Source organism: Limanda limanda, chromosome 21, assembly GCF_963576545.1.
Source record: "Limanda limanda chromosome 21, fLimLim1.1, whole genome shotgun sequence".
NCBI classification, from domain to species: domain Eukaryota; kingdom Metazoa; phylum Chordata; class Actinopteri; order Pleuronectiformes; family Pleuronectidae; genus Limanda; species Limanda limanda.
In genome coordinates this window covers 4,158,668-4,176,594 of record NC_083656.1, presented here as the reverse complement: position 1 = coordinate 4,176,594, position 17,927 = coordinate 4,158,668, and the positions used below count along the sequence as shown (strand labels likewise).

Below are 17,927 nucleotides of genomic sequence, written 5' to 3'. Positions count from 1 at the left end.
AAATTTAAGGCCTCAAATTCTAGTTTCAAGTCGTCTTCAATACGGCATGATTCATTTAGTAAATGCTGGTTTCCTTGAGAGTTAAATAGACGTTAAAGCACCGTATGCATTGGGCTGTGGATTCCATGTGTTTTATAAATACTCGAGTTCTGCAGTTGTTCCAGTGTGAACCCTCTCTCAACCCTTTCAGCAGGACAGCTCTTCATCCACATAACAATTCAGCTTCCTGCGTAACGAGCGTCTGAAAGGCTTAGGGAACTCGCTCCAGCCGTCCTCTGGGTGTTCTTTCTGTCCTTTTTCTCGAGGACAACAGATCTGTCTTTAATCTTCAGGAAAAAAGAACAGTGCACTATATTTCCAAAAGTTCAAGGCGTGCAGCGGCTGCTGGCGACTGGGAAAGAAGCTCCTTGAAAAGACTAATGGCTGCTCTTGGGTTTCGGACGGACGACCTCTCTCGCTCTGACGGAGGCAAAAGGGGCTGAAATAGCGAGCTGTCGAGCGCCAGTCTGCTATCACTGATGTCGTTACATGTGAACATGGCCGTAGAGATCATTTTTAATCTGCTTAATCAGCCTGAGGAGAGTTTTGTAATAATGTGAATGATATCAAATCTAAGAATTCGTAGTTAGAATGCCAGCAAGGCAGGTAATAGATAGATAGATAGATAGATAGATAGATAGATAGATAGATAGATAGATAGATAGATAGATAGATAGATAGATAGATAGATAGATAGATAGATAGATAGATAGATAGATAGATAGATAGATAGATAGATAGATAGATAGATAGATAGATAGATAGATAGATAGATAGATGGATACTTTATTAATCCCGAGGGAAATTTAGATCATCCAGTAGCTTATACAGTTAAAACTTAAACACCTCACTGACATAAATCACATACGGAGAATATATATACAGATACAGGAATGGGATGCAATGATGTGATCGTGTCAGTGTCCAGTAGGGAAGTGTTCTTGTGCTGCTGGAGTGGAAAGTACACTAAAATATATATATATATATATAAAACAACAAAAATATATACATAAGATTAAGATAAATTTTATTATCCCACAGACATGCACAAGCACACTCATGCAAGGGGAAATTTAACCTCTGCTTTTAACCCATCTGGTGCAGGACACACAGAGCAGTGAGCAGCCATGTACGGCACCCGGGGAGCAGATGTTGGGGGAGTAAGGTGCCTTGCTCAGGGGCACTAGACAGGGTAGGGAGAATCCTCTTGGATTTTTGGACAGATCAATCCAGGTTCGTCTTTTTGTTGTTTCTCCGTGGAGTCGAACCAGAGACGAACCAGAGACCTTTTCTGCCCATAGTCCAAGTTTCTGCCACTAGTCCACCCTCTCATATATAAATATTTAAGAATATGTAGTGGTAAAGTCCGTGCATGGGGCTATTATAGCCAGTAAAGGGATGAACAGTTGGTTGGTATATAATAATAATCGCCTGGGGCCCCAAGCTGGAAGAGGGCCCCTGAGTAAGACAGACCCCTGTCACTTCCATAAGCCTCCATGCACCAGAGTGCGGCTGCCCGACGAGTCAGGCCGAGCTCGGACAGAAATTGGGTTCAAGTCGGGTTCTGTCAAGTTGGCTGGCTCTACTTTCATTTGAACGCTGCTGCACGCCGGTAATTGGACCCTCGGGTGTCTGTTGTTTGATGGTGTGTTGAGTGGATAAGCAGCTTTACTGGTAAAGAGGTTGTGTTTCCATCCTCTTCTGTTAGTTTGAAGTATACGTATCTCAAAAGACTAAGATACAAAGAAAGACAAAAACTAGGGTATTTTACGAGTTTTGCACATAAAATAAGGACAATGAATGAATTTGATTGTTTTATGTTGCGGGTGACCCCCTCCCCACACTTCACACTTTGTTGACATGCAGGGGGGTTCAGAGAATCGATCTCATGGATGACACATTGCTGTATTGTTGCTCCATATCCTTTGTAACCATCTGTGCCGGTGACATCCGACAATACATCTGCGCCGCGCGGCCTCGGCACAGAATCGACGAGGGAAAAACACGAACAGGTGGCGAGAGAAAGAAAGAAAGAAAAGCAATTCCTCTCATCCAGCTCTTGATCTTTCAAGGCGTCTTGCTGCGTAAATTGGAAGGAATCCAATCCCAAAGCGTGTGTGTGTGTGTGTGTGTGTACATGTAACTGTCTGGGTCGGACCTTCGTCTGACTGCACTGACCCGGCCTTCGTTAGTCTTACGTGACCTCGAACGCAGGAGCAGACTCTGCCATCAAGCTCCCGGTATCAGGTACAGGGAGCTTGATGGCACAGCCTCTGAAACGGGATATACAGTAGCATTGTGCGGCGAGGGCAGCTCCGAGGTTTTCTATCAGATAACCGTGCCGCAATTGTGCCCGCTGGACTTTCCAAAGCTTTGGTTGCGTCTCTGAAAGAGCAGCTTGAAAGGTGGCCCCGGCAAAGGTCACCGCCGGGACCTGATTGCTTTCTTTGGGTGATCTTGATCCTTTTGTCTGCTGTAAGGTTTTTTCTTGGTGCAGGACACAGATGTCACGGTTGATTGATTCTGATGTCATTGTGCAGCCTGAAGATAAGGGAACGGGATCTGGTGAAACGCACACAGAGAGAGAGAGAGAGAGAGAGAGAGAGAGAGAGAGAGAGAGAGAGAGAGAGAGAGAGAGAGAGAGAGAGAGAGAGAGAGAGAGAGAGAGAGAGAGAGAGAGAGAGAGAGAGAGAGAGAGAGAGAGAGAGAGAGAGAGAGAGAGAGAGAGAGAGAGAGAGCACTAAACCTCCACAGCACGGTTGCTCGACACCAAAATTGTGTTTTTCTGTGAATACAACAATCTACAGGATTGTGTGTGAGTCGGGTTTGATATGATTCAATGAGGGTCACAATGAGGATGACACTAAAACCAGAGCGCTTCCTTTAGTCTCCCGTGTACGCGCGTGGTCAACCCGACGGGCTGGAGAGGAGAGGATGTAATCTCACAACCTTTGAAAGCAGAGCAATAAAGACACAAGTGCAGGCAATAAAACGTGTCATCAGTGTGGACAGGTGGTCGGACCCGGTGGTTCAATCCCAGCCTGTGTGCTTTTGTTTAAAATGGACGTGTCTATTGTTCTTGGCCATGAGAGCTCAACACACTACAATTTCCATTACACATGCGAATTAAGTAAAAAATACATATAAAAGAAAATACTCACAATGTTGTGTTGTGAGTATTTGGTTGTGCTTTGTGTATTTGGTTGTGTTGCGAGTGTCTATTTGCCGCTCATCTTTTGATAAATTGCATGACTTGTGTGTATTTGTGTGTTTGTTGCAGTGTGTTGCCCTCTCAGTGGCACCGTACATTTCCTCCTCCTGTTGTCTCTTCTCTCAGATTCTCCTCCCTCCTCACTGCGGGTTTTAAACTGTTTTTGTGCTTATTTGTAGCGGCTGTAATTATCTGCAGACAAGAGATTCCTGAATTTTTCTCAACACACACACACACTCGATATCGTCCAGTTTCCAGGTAGAAGCCTGATCATCACTGAGCTTATCTGTGTCATTCCAGTACGAGCGGCGCTCAGTGCGCTGAAGGTCGTTTACAAGATCGCTCTTTTGTCATTTTACTAGAGATTCTTCAGCGATTATTTGGACATGAAAAGGGTTTGATGTCACCTGCTTGTGTTGGCCTTCTTGGCAGCGGCTGCCAGTTGGCGCACGATAGCGGAGCGAGTCGTGACCAACCAACCAGGGCGGGCAGCACTCGTGAAACCGCACCACATCCAGGCTTTGAATTATGGATCTGCGGTGGGACTTGGCAGTCGATGATCAGCTGGACGGCCGAGGAAGTAACGGCGTTAGCGACCAGAGCGGCAGCCGGGCCTCTTGATTAGAAAAAACCCATCATCCAGGAGGGGGGGGGGGGCTGGGCAGCAGGCGTGCCACTCGTACCCGTCCGCTCTCCGTGGCGTTTGGATAACTCCATCCCGCTAATTGGTTTCATGTCACCGCATAAGCAAGCTGCTGTTTTGACTTTGGCTGATCCTTCCTTGCAAGGAAATTAATATTTCAGGAGCCTTTTTTTTTCCCTTCATAGCCAGCGTGTGTAAATTCACGCTCTGGCTGTTTGTTTTGTCAGCCGCTCCACCCCCCCCCCCCCCCCCCCCCACACACAGGGGTCGAGTTAAATTGAGTCAAGCCCTGCAATGAAAAGTGACGTCCATTGTTAAGCAGCATGATTCGAGCTGCTAAAAGCGACACCACGTTTACAAAGGCTGTTGATCAGGAGATTGCTGGTGTTTTGACTTCATGTGGTTCTCGGGTCCCTCGGGCTTCTGGCCAGCTCGTCTTCTTCGGCCATGGATCAGTCAGCAGCCGACAAAATGAGGTGATCGGTTCAAAGGAGCCAATTCGACCCCCGGGGAATAATCTGACCTCGACATCACCCACCTCATCATCTGTTATTGAACTGTTCTGAAATATAACACAATAGATATTTAACCAACTTGTTTTTCTTGAAATTTGTTGACTTAAGCCACGAAAAAGCTCTTGAATCTTCTCTTCATCATGTATTCTATTTTATTTTCATTTCAGTCTTGCGTCTGTTGGGCCCACTCGCTCTTGAATACTCCGGAGAATCTCCTCCTGTGTTCTAACATGACAATGTCTGGACATTTTACTGACAGGTAAAAGTAGGAGCTGCCGGAATTTCCAGAATAACATAATAGATTTCTGCACATGTATGAAAACAACTATTAGAAACAAGTGATCAAGGATTCAAAGTCCTTTTGTTGTTATTTAGAAATTTTATAGAGTCGGTCAATAAATTACCCTGATTATCAACATTGAAAAAAAAGACTGCAGGAATATTGAGTAATCTCTCTAAAGAGGAATAATGTCAGGATTATAGCATCTTTCCTTGTTTACCTTATTTCTGTTTTGATTTGATTTCTATCTTCTGTTCTTCGCAGCCCTTTAAATTTGAATCTACATCAACAGTACATGTCTTCTGTTGTTCTGAATTTATATTCTTCAATGAAATGGAATAAAAAGAAGCTTACAAAAGAGATGAAATATGATATAATTTCAAGCAGCAGCTCTGATGTTCACAGTGGAATCTGTTCTCCTTTCTCCTCCGCTGTCAAATGTTTGCAGACTGGAATGATTGTGTGTCTTCAGGCCTTTAACAACAGAGGGTGAGACCACGAGAGCAGATCCGTCCTCAGAGAAGACAAACAGATCTCTGAACCTCTTGCCTTCACATCAGAGTCACAGTCTTTGTCCCGTAATGGATTCTCAGTGTCAAAGTCACAGCCCGTCCTCCACTTGTTCATTAACCGCAGCACCGGAGCCGTTTCTATTAATCTTATCAGCTCCCGTGTGTTTTCTGAACTGTGCCAGGTGTGTTTGCCGAGCGGTTGCCGTGCAGCTGTGGATTTATAAATTCACAGCAGATACTAGAGGAGGAATCGATGCTTCTGCTGCTGGGAGCTGCTTGTTCTGTCCACGTGGAAATAAATCATCCAGCTTCACCCAGTAGAAAATCCCTGGCTGCGTGTGATGAGTCAGACTGTGTCACATAACACAGAATCTTATTAGATGCCCCGAATGACGTCTGCACCTAACGGTTATTCTCATGACGCATTTATTTGCTGATTATTTTCTCGATCAATCATTTGGTCTCGAAAGTGTCAGCAAATTGGGATTAAGGTGACGATGCACTGAGACTTCACCCGTCGGTTTGTGAGCAGCCGAGTTTGGCATCTTGTCCGGCGCCATCCTGGTTTTTTAAAACCAGAAGTAACCGTAACTTGGTCCCAATTCAGAGGCTGCATCCGATCTCAGAGGCTCCTTCAAATGTGTCCGTCCACCTTTTGAGAAACTAGTGGCTCCAACAGGTGAATCCTTCCCAGCCCCAGCTGTCCCAGAAATCATTGCACTTCCTCTGCAGTCCAGACCGTCTCTTTTCAGTTGGCTTCACTTTCTAAAGCTGGAGTCTACTTCTTTTTTAAATCATTTTACTTTTTTAAAATGTTGTCTCTGTCATTTGACCTCGAGCTGGTGCTTGCACTCAGCTCAAGAGAGGAACTAGTGCTTGTTATTTTCGGGAAAAAGAAAATCGACTGAATCCAACACCCTCTTCGTGCTCTCATCTCACACTCGCAGTGTGGGAGACCGGCCTCTGCATCCCGTCTTAGACGCTCCTTCAAATGAGTCCTTCCACCTTTTGAGAAACTAGTGGCTCCAGCGGGTGAATCCTTCCCGGCCCCAGCTGTCCCAGAATTCATTGCACTTCTTTTGTAGACCAGACCGTCTCTTTTCAGTTGGCTTCACTTTCTAAAGCTGGAGTCTACTTCTTTTTAAATCATTTTACTTTTAAAATGTTGTCTCTGTCATTTGACCTCGAGCTGGTGCTTGCACTCAGCTCAAGAGAGGAACTAGTGCTTGTTATTTTTCGGGAAAAAGAAAATCGACTGAATCCAACACCCTCTTCGTGCTCTCATCTCACACTCGCAGTGTGGTAGGCCGACCTCTGCTCTTGTGGTCAGTTTGGCCGCCCTGCTTGCACAGACCTGCTTGTTGCAGTGGACACGAGACGCTGCTGTCTGAGTTGCTACGTGTGTGTCCATGTGTGTGTTCATGTGTGTGTGAGTCCGTTGTTTCCATGCGACTGTGTGACACTGAGTGAGAGAGCGAGAGGGAGGGTATGTGGGAGATTGGACGGTTTCCATGAGACTGCCGTGTTTCCAAATGCTCCTCAACCTGTTCTGAGCGCCGGACGTCACTCACCTGTACTTCACCCCGTCCTCTTTGTTTCCCAGAAGCCTCTTAATTGACCACAGAGGACAGTGCGCTGTGAAAGACGCCCTCGTGCCAACCTGCCGTCTGTTACTGGCGCCCAAACCCCCCCCCCGGCGCACACGCCCTGACATCTTGAGTCTCATACCGCTGCTGGCACTGTCACCAGAGCCAGCATCTCCACAGTCTTATCAGAAGACTTAAGAAAATGAGCGGTATAGAATGTGCCCGAGCGGCAGCTGCTGTGTGTGCAGGTCCGTGGGTGGAGCCGCGGCAGGTACTGTAACTGAAGAAACACAGATGACAGATGGGAGCAGAAGTGTCATCAACACCCTTGGTCTTGAATGATTTTCCCCAGGGCACACACACACAGGCACAAAACTGTGCATGGGTGCACGGCGCTGATCTGATACCCGCTCGACCTGCAATCATGTGAGAGCATTGTTGCACGCTCATTAACTCTCTCAAGGAACACACACGCCACCGCGGCGTGGCTGGGTCTGAACAGGCATTGTGTTTTCGATCTGTTTCTTTCCTTCACACTCAACTGGTGTTAATCCACCCACATGACACGAGGTCAGGTTTGAAGAACAAGTGTCATGTTGTAATGTGTTGGAGGACAGGGACTTTTTGTGAAGACATGATGACATACCTGTCTCCTTGCACTGTGTACCCTGTACAACACTCCGCTCCATATACACTTACTTCACATCATATGTGATATGTGTTCATATAAACCATATTGATATTATATATCATTTTATACAATAATATTGTCTTTTGCACACTCTGTCTACATATTCTTACACTCATAGTATATTATATTATCTATTGTATAGTCAAATACTTATATTTATACCTCTACTATATATCATATATTTTATCATACTCTCTGTATATTCTTTGTATATATAAGTCTATATACACATATTTATACATGTGTACATGTTATAATTATAATTATTATTATTATATTATTACTACTATTATTATTATATATACTGTTGCTGCCATTATTACTATATACTGCTATTATATTGGTATAATTACTATCATATATAAATATACATTATGTTATAATATATACTATATATACTGTACTATTTTGATATACTATCTAACAATAACATTACCATCATATCATCAGTACTATTACCATCATCTTGCCACTGCACCTTATCTACCTATTTATCTTGTGTTTCTATTTTTTATTCTTTCTACCTCAATATTTTTTATTTGATTCTATTGTATTGTATTTTATTGTATTCAAATATACCGGCTGCTATGACAACTTAATTTCCCTTCGGGGATGAATAAAGTTATCTATCTATCTATCTATCTATCTATCTATCTATCTATCTATCTATCTATCTATCTATCTATCTATCTATCTATCTATCTATCTATCTATCTATCTATCTATCTATCTATCTATCTATCTATCTATCTATCTATCTATCTATCTATCTATCTATCTATCTATCTATCTATCTATCTATCTATCTATCTATCTATCTATCTATCTATCTATCTATCTATCTATCTATCTATCTATCTATCTATCTATCTATCTATCTATCTATCTATCTATCTTTATGGAAGTGATTCTCCGTCTCCGCTGTGCGAGCGTTGTTTCCATGTTCATGTGACCAGACGGGAAAGTGATCCGCAGATACTTTAAAGATTTTTAACTAAAAGTGATTCACTGATCATTCAAATGATGAAAACATCACCAGTTCAGATTAGAGCACAGGTTGATGCCAAACTTGTTATTAGGGAGTAAAAACTTTCTGATACCAATCCACTAAGATGTATTTTTTGAAAAACGGCAATGATTCCTAAGATGTCGTTATCAAACCGTTATGACAAAGAAATGTAATCGTAGCTTTTTATTTTTACAGTTTAACCATAATAATTTGTAATATTAACTTTATATAGTTCAAAGCTTTCATTGTCACTGTTTTGTACAAAATACAACTAAACTACAAGTGTGACTCCTGGTTGGGGCATTAAGTTTAGATATTAAATACAAATTATATCACAATTAAAGACAATATGGATAAAAAACCACTACATATAAAGTGTTGTATTCAGTTGATTGCACAGTCCACTGTAGTTTTTACATTATATATTCAAATGTAATGTTTTTTCATGATGTTCATGATTTACATATATCTGTGAAAGTCTCATATCGGTCGAGTTCTATCGGCCAACTGATAAATCGGTCGGACTTTAGTTAACACTCTGATAAGTGCTACTTGTCCAAACATCCTGCAACCAAACAAAAACGTCTTATCTCCGTCTGTATTTCTTCTAATTGAGTCTGACGGTCATCGTACCAAGTGACCTCAGGTCCTGACTCTGGATACTAAGAGACGTGCTCCCTTGTTCACAGTATCCTTCCTGTGAAACGCGATCAGAACCCAGACGTCACTGCAGCTGGAAAGTAAAGTTAGAGGAGAAGCAGGAAGTCAAGAGGATGAGGAGAAAGAAGAGGAGGGAGGAAGAAATCAGCTGCTGCACATGTTGCACTCATTCTCACATGTGCTCTGGTGAGAGGGTTCGATCTCCTGTGAGAAGAACTGACTCAGAGTCACAGCTTCAAGTGTCAGAATCCAGCGAGTTGAAGAGTGAAGCTGAACTGTTGATCGGTTAAAAAAACTTTTAGTTTATCTCCAATATTCAGCAGGAAACTTTGAAAATATGAAGAATTCCAAACAGAATTCTTTCAGAGTTTGGTGGATTTGGTACAGCCGCAGTTCTTCGGGTTCAGGAAGCAGAGGATCATGGGTAATATCAACCCTTCACTTGTGTTTTGGTTCCAGTGGGACTGGGACGACATATAGTCCGAGCTCCGTCTTTGTTTTGATTCTACATGAAAACCACTACAGGGGGCGCTGTTGCTCAGTGAAACCTGCTTTAAATAGCCGTGTAGCTTTCCTCCCTCTCTCCTCTTCCCCTCTTTCACCCTCTTAAGCTCCTCACCTCCCTCTCCCGTGCCCCTCGTTTCGCTGATTGCTCCCCGCTCCCACAGCCGCCCACCTTCACCCGCTGTGGTCACTTTATTAAAAGTGAAATCTCTCCTCTTTGAATTTCAATCGAGAGGCTTCAAAGTGAGCGGCTCGGCGGTTGAGGTGGTAATCCACCGGGCCGGGGGGCTTCAGGGGCTTCAGGGGTGAGAGGCCTCAGAGGACTCTCCTGGACGGAGCCTGGCACACACACTCCTCCATGGTCACATCGGAAATACAAGGGCTGTCTCGACTCTCTTGTTCTCATTGTTATTATTATTATTTTTATTATTATTGTTATTATTATGATCATTGACGTTTCTGCCACTTACCTTCGAGATGTGTCTCAGTTCTGTCAGAGATTTACTGATGACGGTGTTTCTTTAGCTTCGTCAAACAGCAACAATCACATACAGCGTGAGACACAACCTGCCCCCCCCCCCCCTTTATGTCTTCTCCTTCCTGTCTGATTTCAACGCTCCAAGCGCTCCAGGCTGAAATTGAACAACAGATCTCGGTTGGTGCAGCCTCAAGGTTTCTCCAGCTGCTGCAGTGTAATGTTGTTAATGACGTCCTTGAGGATATCAACACTCTATCTCATCTTTCATCCTCCCGTCTCCCCCCCTCCCATCAGATGGTGGTTCTGCTGGACCCCATGGAGGACCCGGACGACATCCTGCGTGCCAACCGCTCCCGGGAGAAGACTTACGTGTTTGACGTGGGGTTCGACTACACGGCCAATCAGGTCAGCTGAAAGGAAAACACTTCGAAACAATGGAAAAACTCTCAGTGAAATTCCTCTGGATGTAAAGTTTCAGTGTGTTTTCTTTTCCCTGTGCAGGAGGAGGTGTACAGAGCGACAACCAAAGGTCTGATCGAGGGCCTCATATCGGGCTACAACGCCACTGTGTTCGCATACGGACCCACAGGTGTGTATGCTCGTGTGTTAGTTAGTGGTGGGGGAAAAAATCGATTCTGTTCAGTATCGCGATATTTTGCGCCCGCGATTATATCGATACTGTAGCACAAAGTATTGCAATATTTAAAAAAATATATATATATATTTATTTACAATTATATATGGAACAGCCCCTGGCTGGAAAAGCATGACGAGGAGAGTTTCAGAGTTTAAAAGATACCTAGTGTGTCTGCGGAAAGGATGTTCTCCACTGCAGGAGATATAGTAACGGCCCAGAGGAACTTTAACATCTGAGCATGTTGAACAACTCCTTTTTCTGAACAAAAATGCCAATATTCCCAAATGAATTTAACATTTTGGGTCATGACCTTGCAGGTCTCAACTTGATTGAAGCTCTAGGTTACTCTTATTTATATGATTGAGCTCAGTGTTCATGTGAGAGGTCTCCTAATTCAGAAAATAATTACAAAGGTCCTGTGTCCTGAATGTTCAAGGACAACGTTTTTGCACTTCAGTTAATGTGTAGAAGACAATGTTGTTCACAGAATTAAATGTGACATTTGAAGTGAGTTGAGCAGTCTTATTTTCCTCATTTTTTGTAATGCCTTTGAATAATATGGGGGACATGAATCGCAATAAATCGCAGAATCGCAATACTATTGAATCGTGGCCCAAATATCGCAATGCTATTGAATCGTCACATTTTTGCCAATTCCCACCCCTAGTGTTAGTGTGGGGGGGGGGTGTAACCTCGGTCGATTACCTGTGACTCCTCTTGAATGGAGGCTGTGTCATCCAGTCGGTCGTGATACTTCTCTGAGTCATCTCGTCAGCTCACAGGGAAACTGGGACACGTCTCAGTCCCGGCTGTTGTGGTTTTTGATCTCAGCGCAGGTCTAATTAATAAATGAGTCATGCTTCACCGCCAGTGTTTCCAGCCTCAGATCCTCAGAGAATATTTTAGCACCATTTCTCCATTTCCATGTGTCTCTCTGACGTCTTCCTCCTGTCCGTCCATCTGTCTCGTCTCCTCTAATGGGTTTTAGCACGTAAATCATTCGATTTTTTTAAGGTGAAGACATGTTTTTATGATCCATATTCTTTCCCAGGTTGTGGGAAGACATACACCATGCTGGGGACGGACAAGGAGCCGGGCATCTACGTTCGAACGCTGAACGACCTGTTCCGTGCCATCGAGGAGACGAGCGACGACATGCTGTACAGCGTCTCCATGTCCTACCTGGAGGTCAGAACTGTCCCACAGCTTGTCCCCAGACTCGTCTTCTCATCACAAACACACAGAATGATACAGTTATAACACATCTTCAGACTAAATCCCGATGGTGAACCACAGATGAGACAGCAGGCTGATGATGGCGCCCGCCGGCTGTGGTTCCATGCTTCATTACCGAGCAGCTCAGACTGTGTTTAATGACACTAAAGTAAAAATAATAGCTCCGGGTAGAATGGATCATTTGAGTCTGATAGCAGTAACTAAGTAGGATTCCTGTATAATGAGGTTATTTGTGTCTTTCCTTGACTGGAACTGAAGATTAAAAAACTAGTATCTGGGTACAATGAGTTCACAGCTTATTTAGTTCTATATAAAATTCTCCTCTCACATGATCTATTTGCTCTTTTCACCTCGTGGAGCATAAAGCACAGGAAACGTTTTCCGTCATTGTTTTGTTTAACTGCATCGTTCAGGGACTTTTTTTTGTCGGATTCTAAGTGAACAATTTGTCCGTCACGCTGTCAAACTCCGCTTTGGGAAAAAGGATGCACGGTGGGATGAATATTAAAAGAGGATATGAGTCACATTTATTCAGAAATGTTCGTGCCGTCAGGGAGGGTAATGAGAAAAGGACATAAAGGGATAAAGACGGAGCAGTGGTCATTATAACCTTGTGTAATCACCAGAGAGCAAATATGAAAAGAGCTTTCACCCGAACACGCCACAATATGAGCACTTGTTGGGGGTGGAGGTGGGGGGGTGGTGGGGGTTTATTGCATCAGACATTCGAAAATTACATTTTGTATTTCCAGCGCCAAACACTATCATTACGGGAAGTGACTGACAGTGTTATTGAGGCTCAGCTCTTTAGCGGCGCTCTGGGCGGGTGGAAACTCTGCCATTAAGACGCCAGTCATTGCATCTGGATGTTCTCTGACCGGTGTTAAACCGTTCAGGATGAGAACCGACACCAGGCCGCCGTGTGACGTCCGTGTTTGCCGTTTCCACGGAGCAATCCGTTGCCACTGTCACCACAAAGAGGTTAAGCGCCATTTTACGGCCCGGCTGAGCGATGTGCACACATCCACTGCTCCTCTGGTCCCCGGTCATGCAATCTCTGAAACACGTACACAGACTCACAAAGAGAGAACGCAAATACAAAAACAAGGTACAGATTTTCTAAATCTAGATTGTCTCTCTCAGTAGATCTCCTTCCTCCACCAAGACCCAACGTCCCCTCAAATTCAATCAAGCTGCACCAGATTGCACAAACTCGTATATATCAGACTTTTCTAAACTTTAAAAATGTCTTAAAGAAATGACAGATACAAAAAACTCCGGATTTGTCACTTATGTTAGAATTGCGCCAAAATCTCGTTGGTTTTCTTTCTCGGCGCATGTTTCATCCTTCCATCAAGTTCGTGGAAATCCATTCAGTAGCATTTGTTGAAAAATAAATAAACCAACAGGCAGGGGTGAAAATTATGGTAGCTACCGAGCAGGTAGCTTGACCATTGACCATAGACTGAGAGTCTTGTTCAAACCCAACTGGCAAAGGAAAAAATAACAGAAACAAAAAACTCAACTCTCAGAACCGGTTAAAGTCTCTTCAGAGTCTGTGGCTGGATCCTCTGCTGTCGTGCGTCGGCCACTTCCCATGACGTCACTTCCTGCCGCGAGCTCTCATGTGGCTGCAGGAGCTTTTACACTGCACCTTCAATAACAGTGTGAGAGAAGAGGCCTGGTGACAGCCTGCCGCCTAAAGAGCTGCGGTTTCAAAATGACAGGCGGATGAAAATATAGCACTTGATGTTGCTGCACATGGTTTGGATGCGTGTTGGAGGCCTGGAGCTCTGAATGGAGCCTTTTCTATTCACATTGACATCTTTCCAGTTGATTCAAGTCTGTAATTTAAGGAAACGGAGCAAACTGTCCCGATATTTATTTTGACGATTGTATTTGTGTCTTTTTAGATCTACAACGAGATGATCCGGGACCTGCTGAACCCGTCTTCAGGCTTCTTGGACCTGAGGGAAGACTCCAAGGGAGAGATCCAGGTCGCCGGCATCACTGAGGTGTCGACCATCAACGCCCAAGAGGTGAGACAGGCCGCCTCCCTCCCGCACGACTTTTACTTTCATCCAGACACATTCAGATTCCCTCCATCACCGAGCTCTCTCCTGTGTCGTTGTCAGATCATGGAACTGCTGATGAAGGGAAACAAGCAGCGCACGCAGGAGCCCACCGCCGCCAACCAGACCTCGTCCCGCTCGCACGCCGTGCTGCAGGTGGACGTCAGGCAGCAGAGCCGCTGCCGGGACGTCCTGCAGGAGGTTCGCTTCGCACGCCTCTTCATGATCGACCTCGCCGGCTCCGAGCGAGCAGCACAGGTGTGTGTCTGTGTGTGTGTGTCTGTGTGTGTGTGTGTCAGTCAGGAAGTTCTTAAACTACTGACATTGAGATTCATTGGTCGTGGGGAGTTGTTTGGTGTGTGGGTGTTTTCACTTTTGTCAAACTCAAGTTTCTGTTCAGAGCCTTTTGCAAAACAATTTAATTGTTGTAATAAAACATTTTATTCATTTATTTATCAACAAAGAGAATAAAACATAAAAATAAGACTTCAGATACTTATTCAGGGTTAAAAGATAAAAACTAACCTTCAGAAAAAAGTGAGTATTGAAGCTGATGAGCAGTTTCCTTCTATAGCCAAATAAATAATTTGCTCAGTCTGTTGAGAACCTTGTGGATAATCTCTGCAGGACAGAAAGGTGCAACACCGCCGCCCTCAGATTACCATGCAAACCAGTGAGAGACACTTCCTCACCATGGAGACTACTGATGGATGACACGTGTTATGAGCTCCATTAGGAACTGAGCACAGCACCGAGCTGTTTGTCACTCGAGGGCACGGGGGGGGGACGTTTCCTCCGCCTCATCAGGACTGGAGCTCAGGCAGGGTCGTAAAGTTTATGTTGATTTAGTTCAGCCGAGCATTGATGGGTCAAAGGAGGGGGGTAGCGCCACCTGCTGGGCGAGAGCAGCAACACGACAGCTACTCTAATAAGAGTTCTAGGTGTTTAAAGCTCCCACAGTTTGCACGACAGCTGGTTGTTTATGTGGTTTGCTTCTTGTTCTGATCTGGTTGTGTCACTTTCACTGATATTTGTGAGTCAAAGATCCAAGATTCTTGTGCTTGTGCGACATCTAGTGGCAGCAGCATATAGAAGCTTTAAGTATTTCACTGAAGCATCACATTCATGACTAAAGGAGCAGTTTTTAATAAAATACTCTCTCTCTCTCTCTCTCTCTCTCTTTCTCTCTCTCTCTCTCTCTCTCTCTCTCTTCAGACTCAGAACAGGGGTCAGCGGTTGAAAGAGGGGGCTCACATCAACCGCTCCCTCTTGGCTTTGGGCAACTGCATCAACGCCCTGAGCGACAAAAATGGCGCCAAGTACGTCAACTATCGAGACAGCAAGTTGACTCGCCTACTAAAGGTACAACACTTTTAAATATTCCCAAGATACCAGATCCAAATCCTGTGTTTTAATCGTTCACATCTAATTTTCTGCCTCTGACGTCTTGGATTGACAGGACTCGTTGGGCGGGAACAGCCGAACGGTCATGATCGCCCACATTAGCCCCGCCTCCGTGGCGTTCGAGGAGTCTCGAAACACGTTGACGTACGCCGACCGTGCCAAAAATATTCGAACACGGGTGAGATCAAGTTTTAGCTTCTCATCTGATTTAATTGATTTATTGGAAACCAACACATTTAAATATACTTAACTTAATATTTCTGACAGTAATTTTCAGTGTGAAATTTGAGACCCGTGTAAATATTAAAGCTTTTTTCTTTGTCTTTTTTCTCGTCTCCGTGTGTCTCAGGTTAAGAAGAACCTGATAAATGTGTCGTACCACATTGCTCAATACACCAACATCATCTCAGACCTGCGCTCCGAGATCCACCGGCTCAAGAAAAAGATCGCAGACCAGGCGAGTCGCCAGGTCAACTCAGATCGGGCCGACATCCGCAACGTCCAGGGTAAAGACCCCCCCCCCTCTGCCCCCTGCAGGACATGAAGAGTATCTGTCAAATGAAGCTGTTTATGACGGTTTCTCCTCTCGTCGTGTTTCCAGCCGAAGTCCAGGCCCACTCCAGCCAGAGTCGGGCGGAGATGGACCAGTTGAGGGAGCAGCTGCTGGACGCCTTCCGTCAGCAGATGGAGATCAGGAAGAACCTGATGGAGCTGGAGAACAGCAACATGTCGAACCAGATCGACTCGTCCAAACACCTGCTCACCATCGCAGAGTCAGTGCTTCGAGTGTTTTTCTTTAAATATTGAAAGGTTGATGTTTGACATGAATCTTTTATTCAAGCTCTGGTCAACAGTTTAACCCCTGGTCAGATTTAAATGAGTGTGGATGGAGTATTAAGCACCTGGTAACCATAGCAACTGCAGTTCTGCTTTCCCGTTGAAGTCAATGGACTCCCATTGATGAAACCGTGTGTTTCACTGACCACAGACAATCTTTAAAAACTGATTTATCTGGGCTGTGTTCATTCAAATGTGGCTGCAGAAAAACTCAAATCATTGCGGCCGAGCTGAATCATAAAGCAGGGGACTTGTAATAATTTCTGCCTGTTAAAATGTAGATTCATTATTATTCTTCCAGCTGGGAGCAGGAGAGGAGCCGGCGCAGGAGGAAGTGGCGTGCAGAAAGGAGAAAGGAAAGTGTGAATAAGGATGAAAGCGAGAAGGACTCTGACTCCCCGGAGTCCCCCCCCGACAGCAACGAGACCCAGGAGGTGGCGATTGCCCGTGAAAATCTGGTCACGCTCATGGCCGAGCAGAAAAGGATTCACAAGCAAAAGGTAGAATTTGACCTGAAATCTTCAGAGAAACCATCTTCCAAATCCAAAATACAGAAATCGAATTACCTCCTGGTTATTTCCCCACCCCCCCCTCAGACGTTGCTGGAGCGCAGGTTCCTGGAGCTCCGGGACCGCGCCCGGCGCCTGGAGGAGCTGCTGCCGCGGCGCGTGAGCTCCGAGGAGCAGCGGGAGGTGCTGGGCCTCCTGTGCAAGGTCCACGAGCTGGAGATCGAGAACGCCGAGATGCAGTCGCACGCGCTGCTCAAGGACAACGTGATCCGGCAGAAGAACTTCGTGGTGCAGCGCTTCGAGCAGCACAGACACCTGTGTGACGACATCATTCAGCAGCAGAGACAGTTCATCGACGGTGAGTCTGACCACCACAAACCTTGATTAAACATCTGTCCTTTGATTGATAATTTCAGCTCTGGCCTAGTTTGGGTTTGAGATTTAATGAATTTGTGATTTGCTGAATCATATCTGTGTCCATGTGTTCCAGACCACAGCCTGCTGGTGCCCCCCCACCTCCAGGAGCTGTATGATATTTACATGAGAGAGCTGGAGGAGAGGAAGCTGGACAGAGCCATGGCCCTGGACAAGGTGACCACCAGACACACCATCAAGGTAACACACCATCAAAGCAACCCCAGTATAACAAATCAAGTTAGGTAACAATATTAATGATTAGCACCTTTGACCTTTTACCCATCAGCCCCAAAAGGTGATAATGTTGAGATACTCACCCAAGTAACATTCCCACCAAGTTTGGTCAAAATCCATCTGTGCATTGTTGAATTATTTTGTACATACATACACAGAGAGGGTAAAAAGCAATGCACTGCTTTCTGTGGTATGCTGGTAGTGATATGAAATAATAATAAGTGTAAATCTTTTTACCTTGTGATGTGAATATTTCTTCTAAACGCTCTGCTCTCGTTTCCAGGAGGGCTCTCTACCTAAGATCACGCTGCCCGGTCACAACACGCAGGACGTGGACTCGGACCAGGAGAGTGTTCGCAACATGTTCCCTGATAACAGACGAGGCCAAGCCAAGATCCGGAGGCACACTCTGCCCCCCATTCTGCGTGAGCCTGAGCTGTAAGAGAGAGAATT

The 17,927-nt window shown here is 44.9% G+C and overlaps 1 protein-coding gene across 1 annotated transcript in view; it reads left to right on the top strand.

The window, feature by feature from the left end:
• Positions 1–17,927, top strand: part of kif19 (kinesin family member 19) — a 28,614-nt gene that overhangs the window by 8,921 nt on the left and 1,766 nt on the right. Inside the window, exons 3-15 of the mRNA XM_061095509.1 lie at positions 10,423–10,533; positions 10,630–10,717; positions 11,817–11,953; positions 13,915–14,040; positions 14,137–14,331; positions 15,289–15,435; positions 15,533–15,655; positions 15,827–15,983; positions 16,079–16,250; positions 16,616–16,814; positions 16,911–17,181; positions 17,314–17,438; positions 17,758–17,912. Of these exons, the coding sequence (XP_060951492.1) occupies positions 10,423–10,533; positions 10,630–10,717; positions 11,817–11,953; positions 13,915–14,040; positions 14,137–14,331; positions 15,289–15,435; positions 15,533–15,655; positions 15,827–15,983; positions 16,079–16,250; positions 16,616–16,814; positions 16,911–17,181; positions 17,314–17,438; positions 17,758–17,912 (2,006 nt within the window). The remainder of the gene's footprint in view (positions 1–10,422; positions 10,534–10,629; positions 10,718–11,816; positions 11,954–13,914; positions 14,041–14,136; positions 14,332–15,288; positions 15,436–15,532; positions 15,656–15,826; positions 15,984–16,078; positions 16,251–16,615; positions 16,815–16,910; positions 17,182–17,313; positions 17,439–17,757; positions 17,913–17,927) is intronic.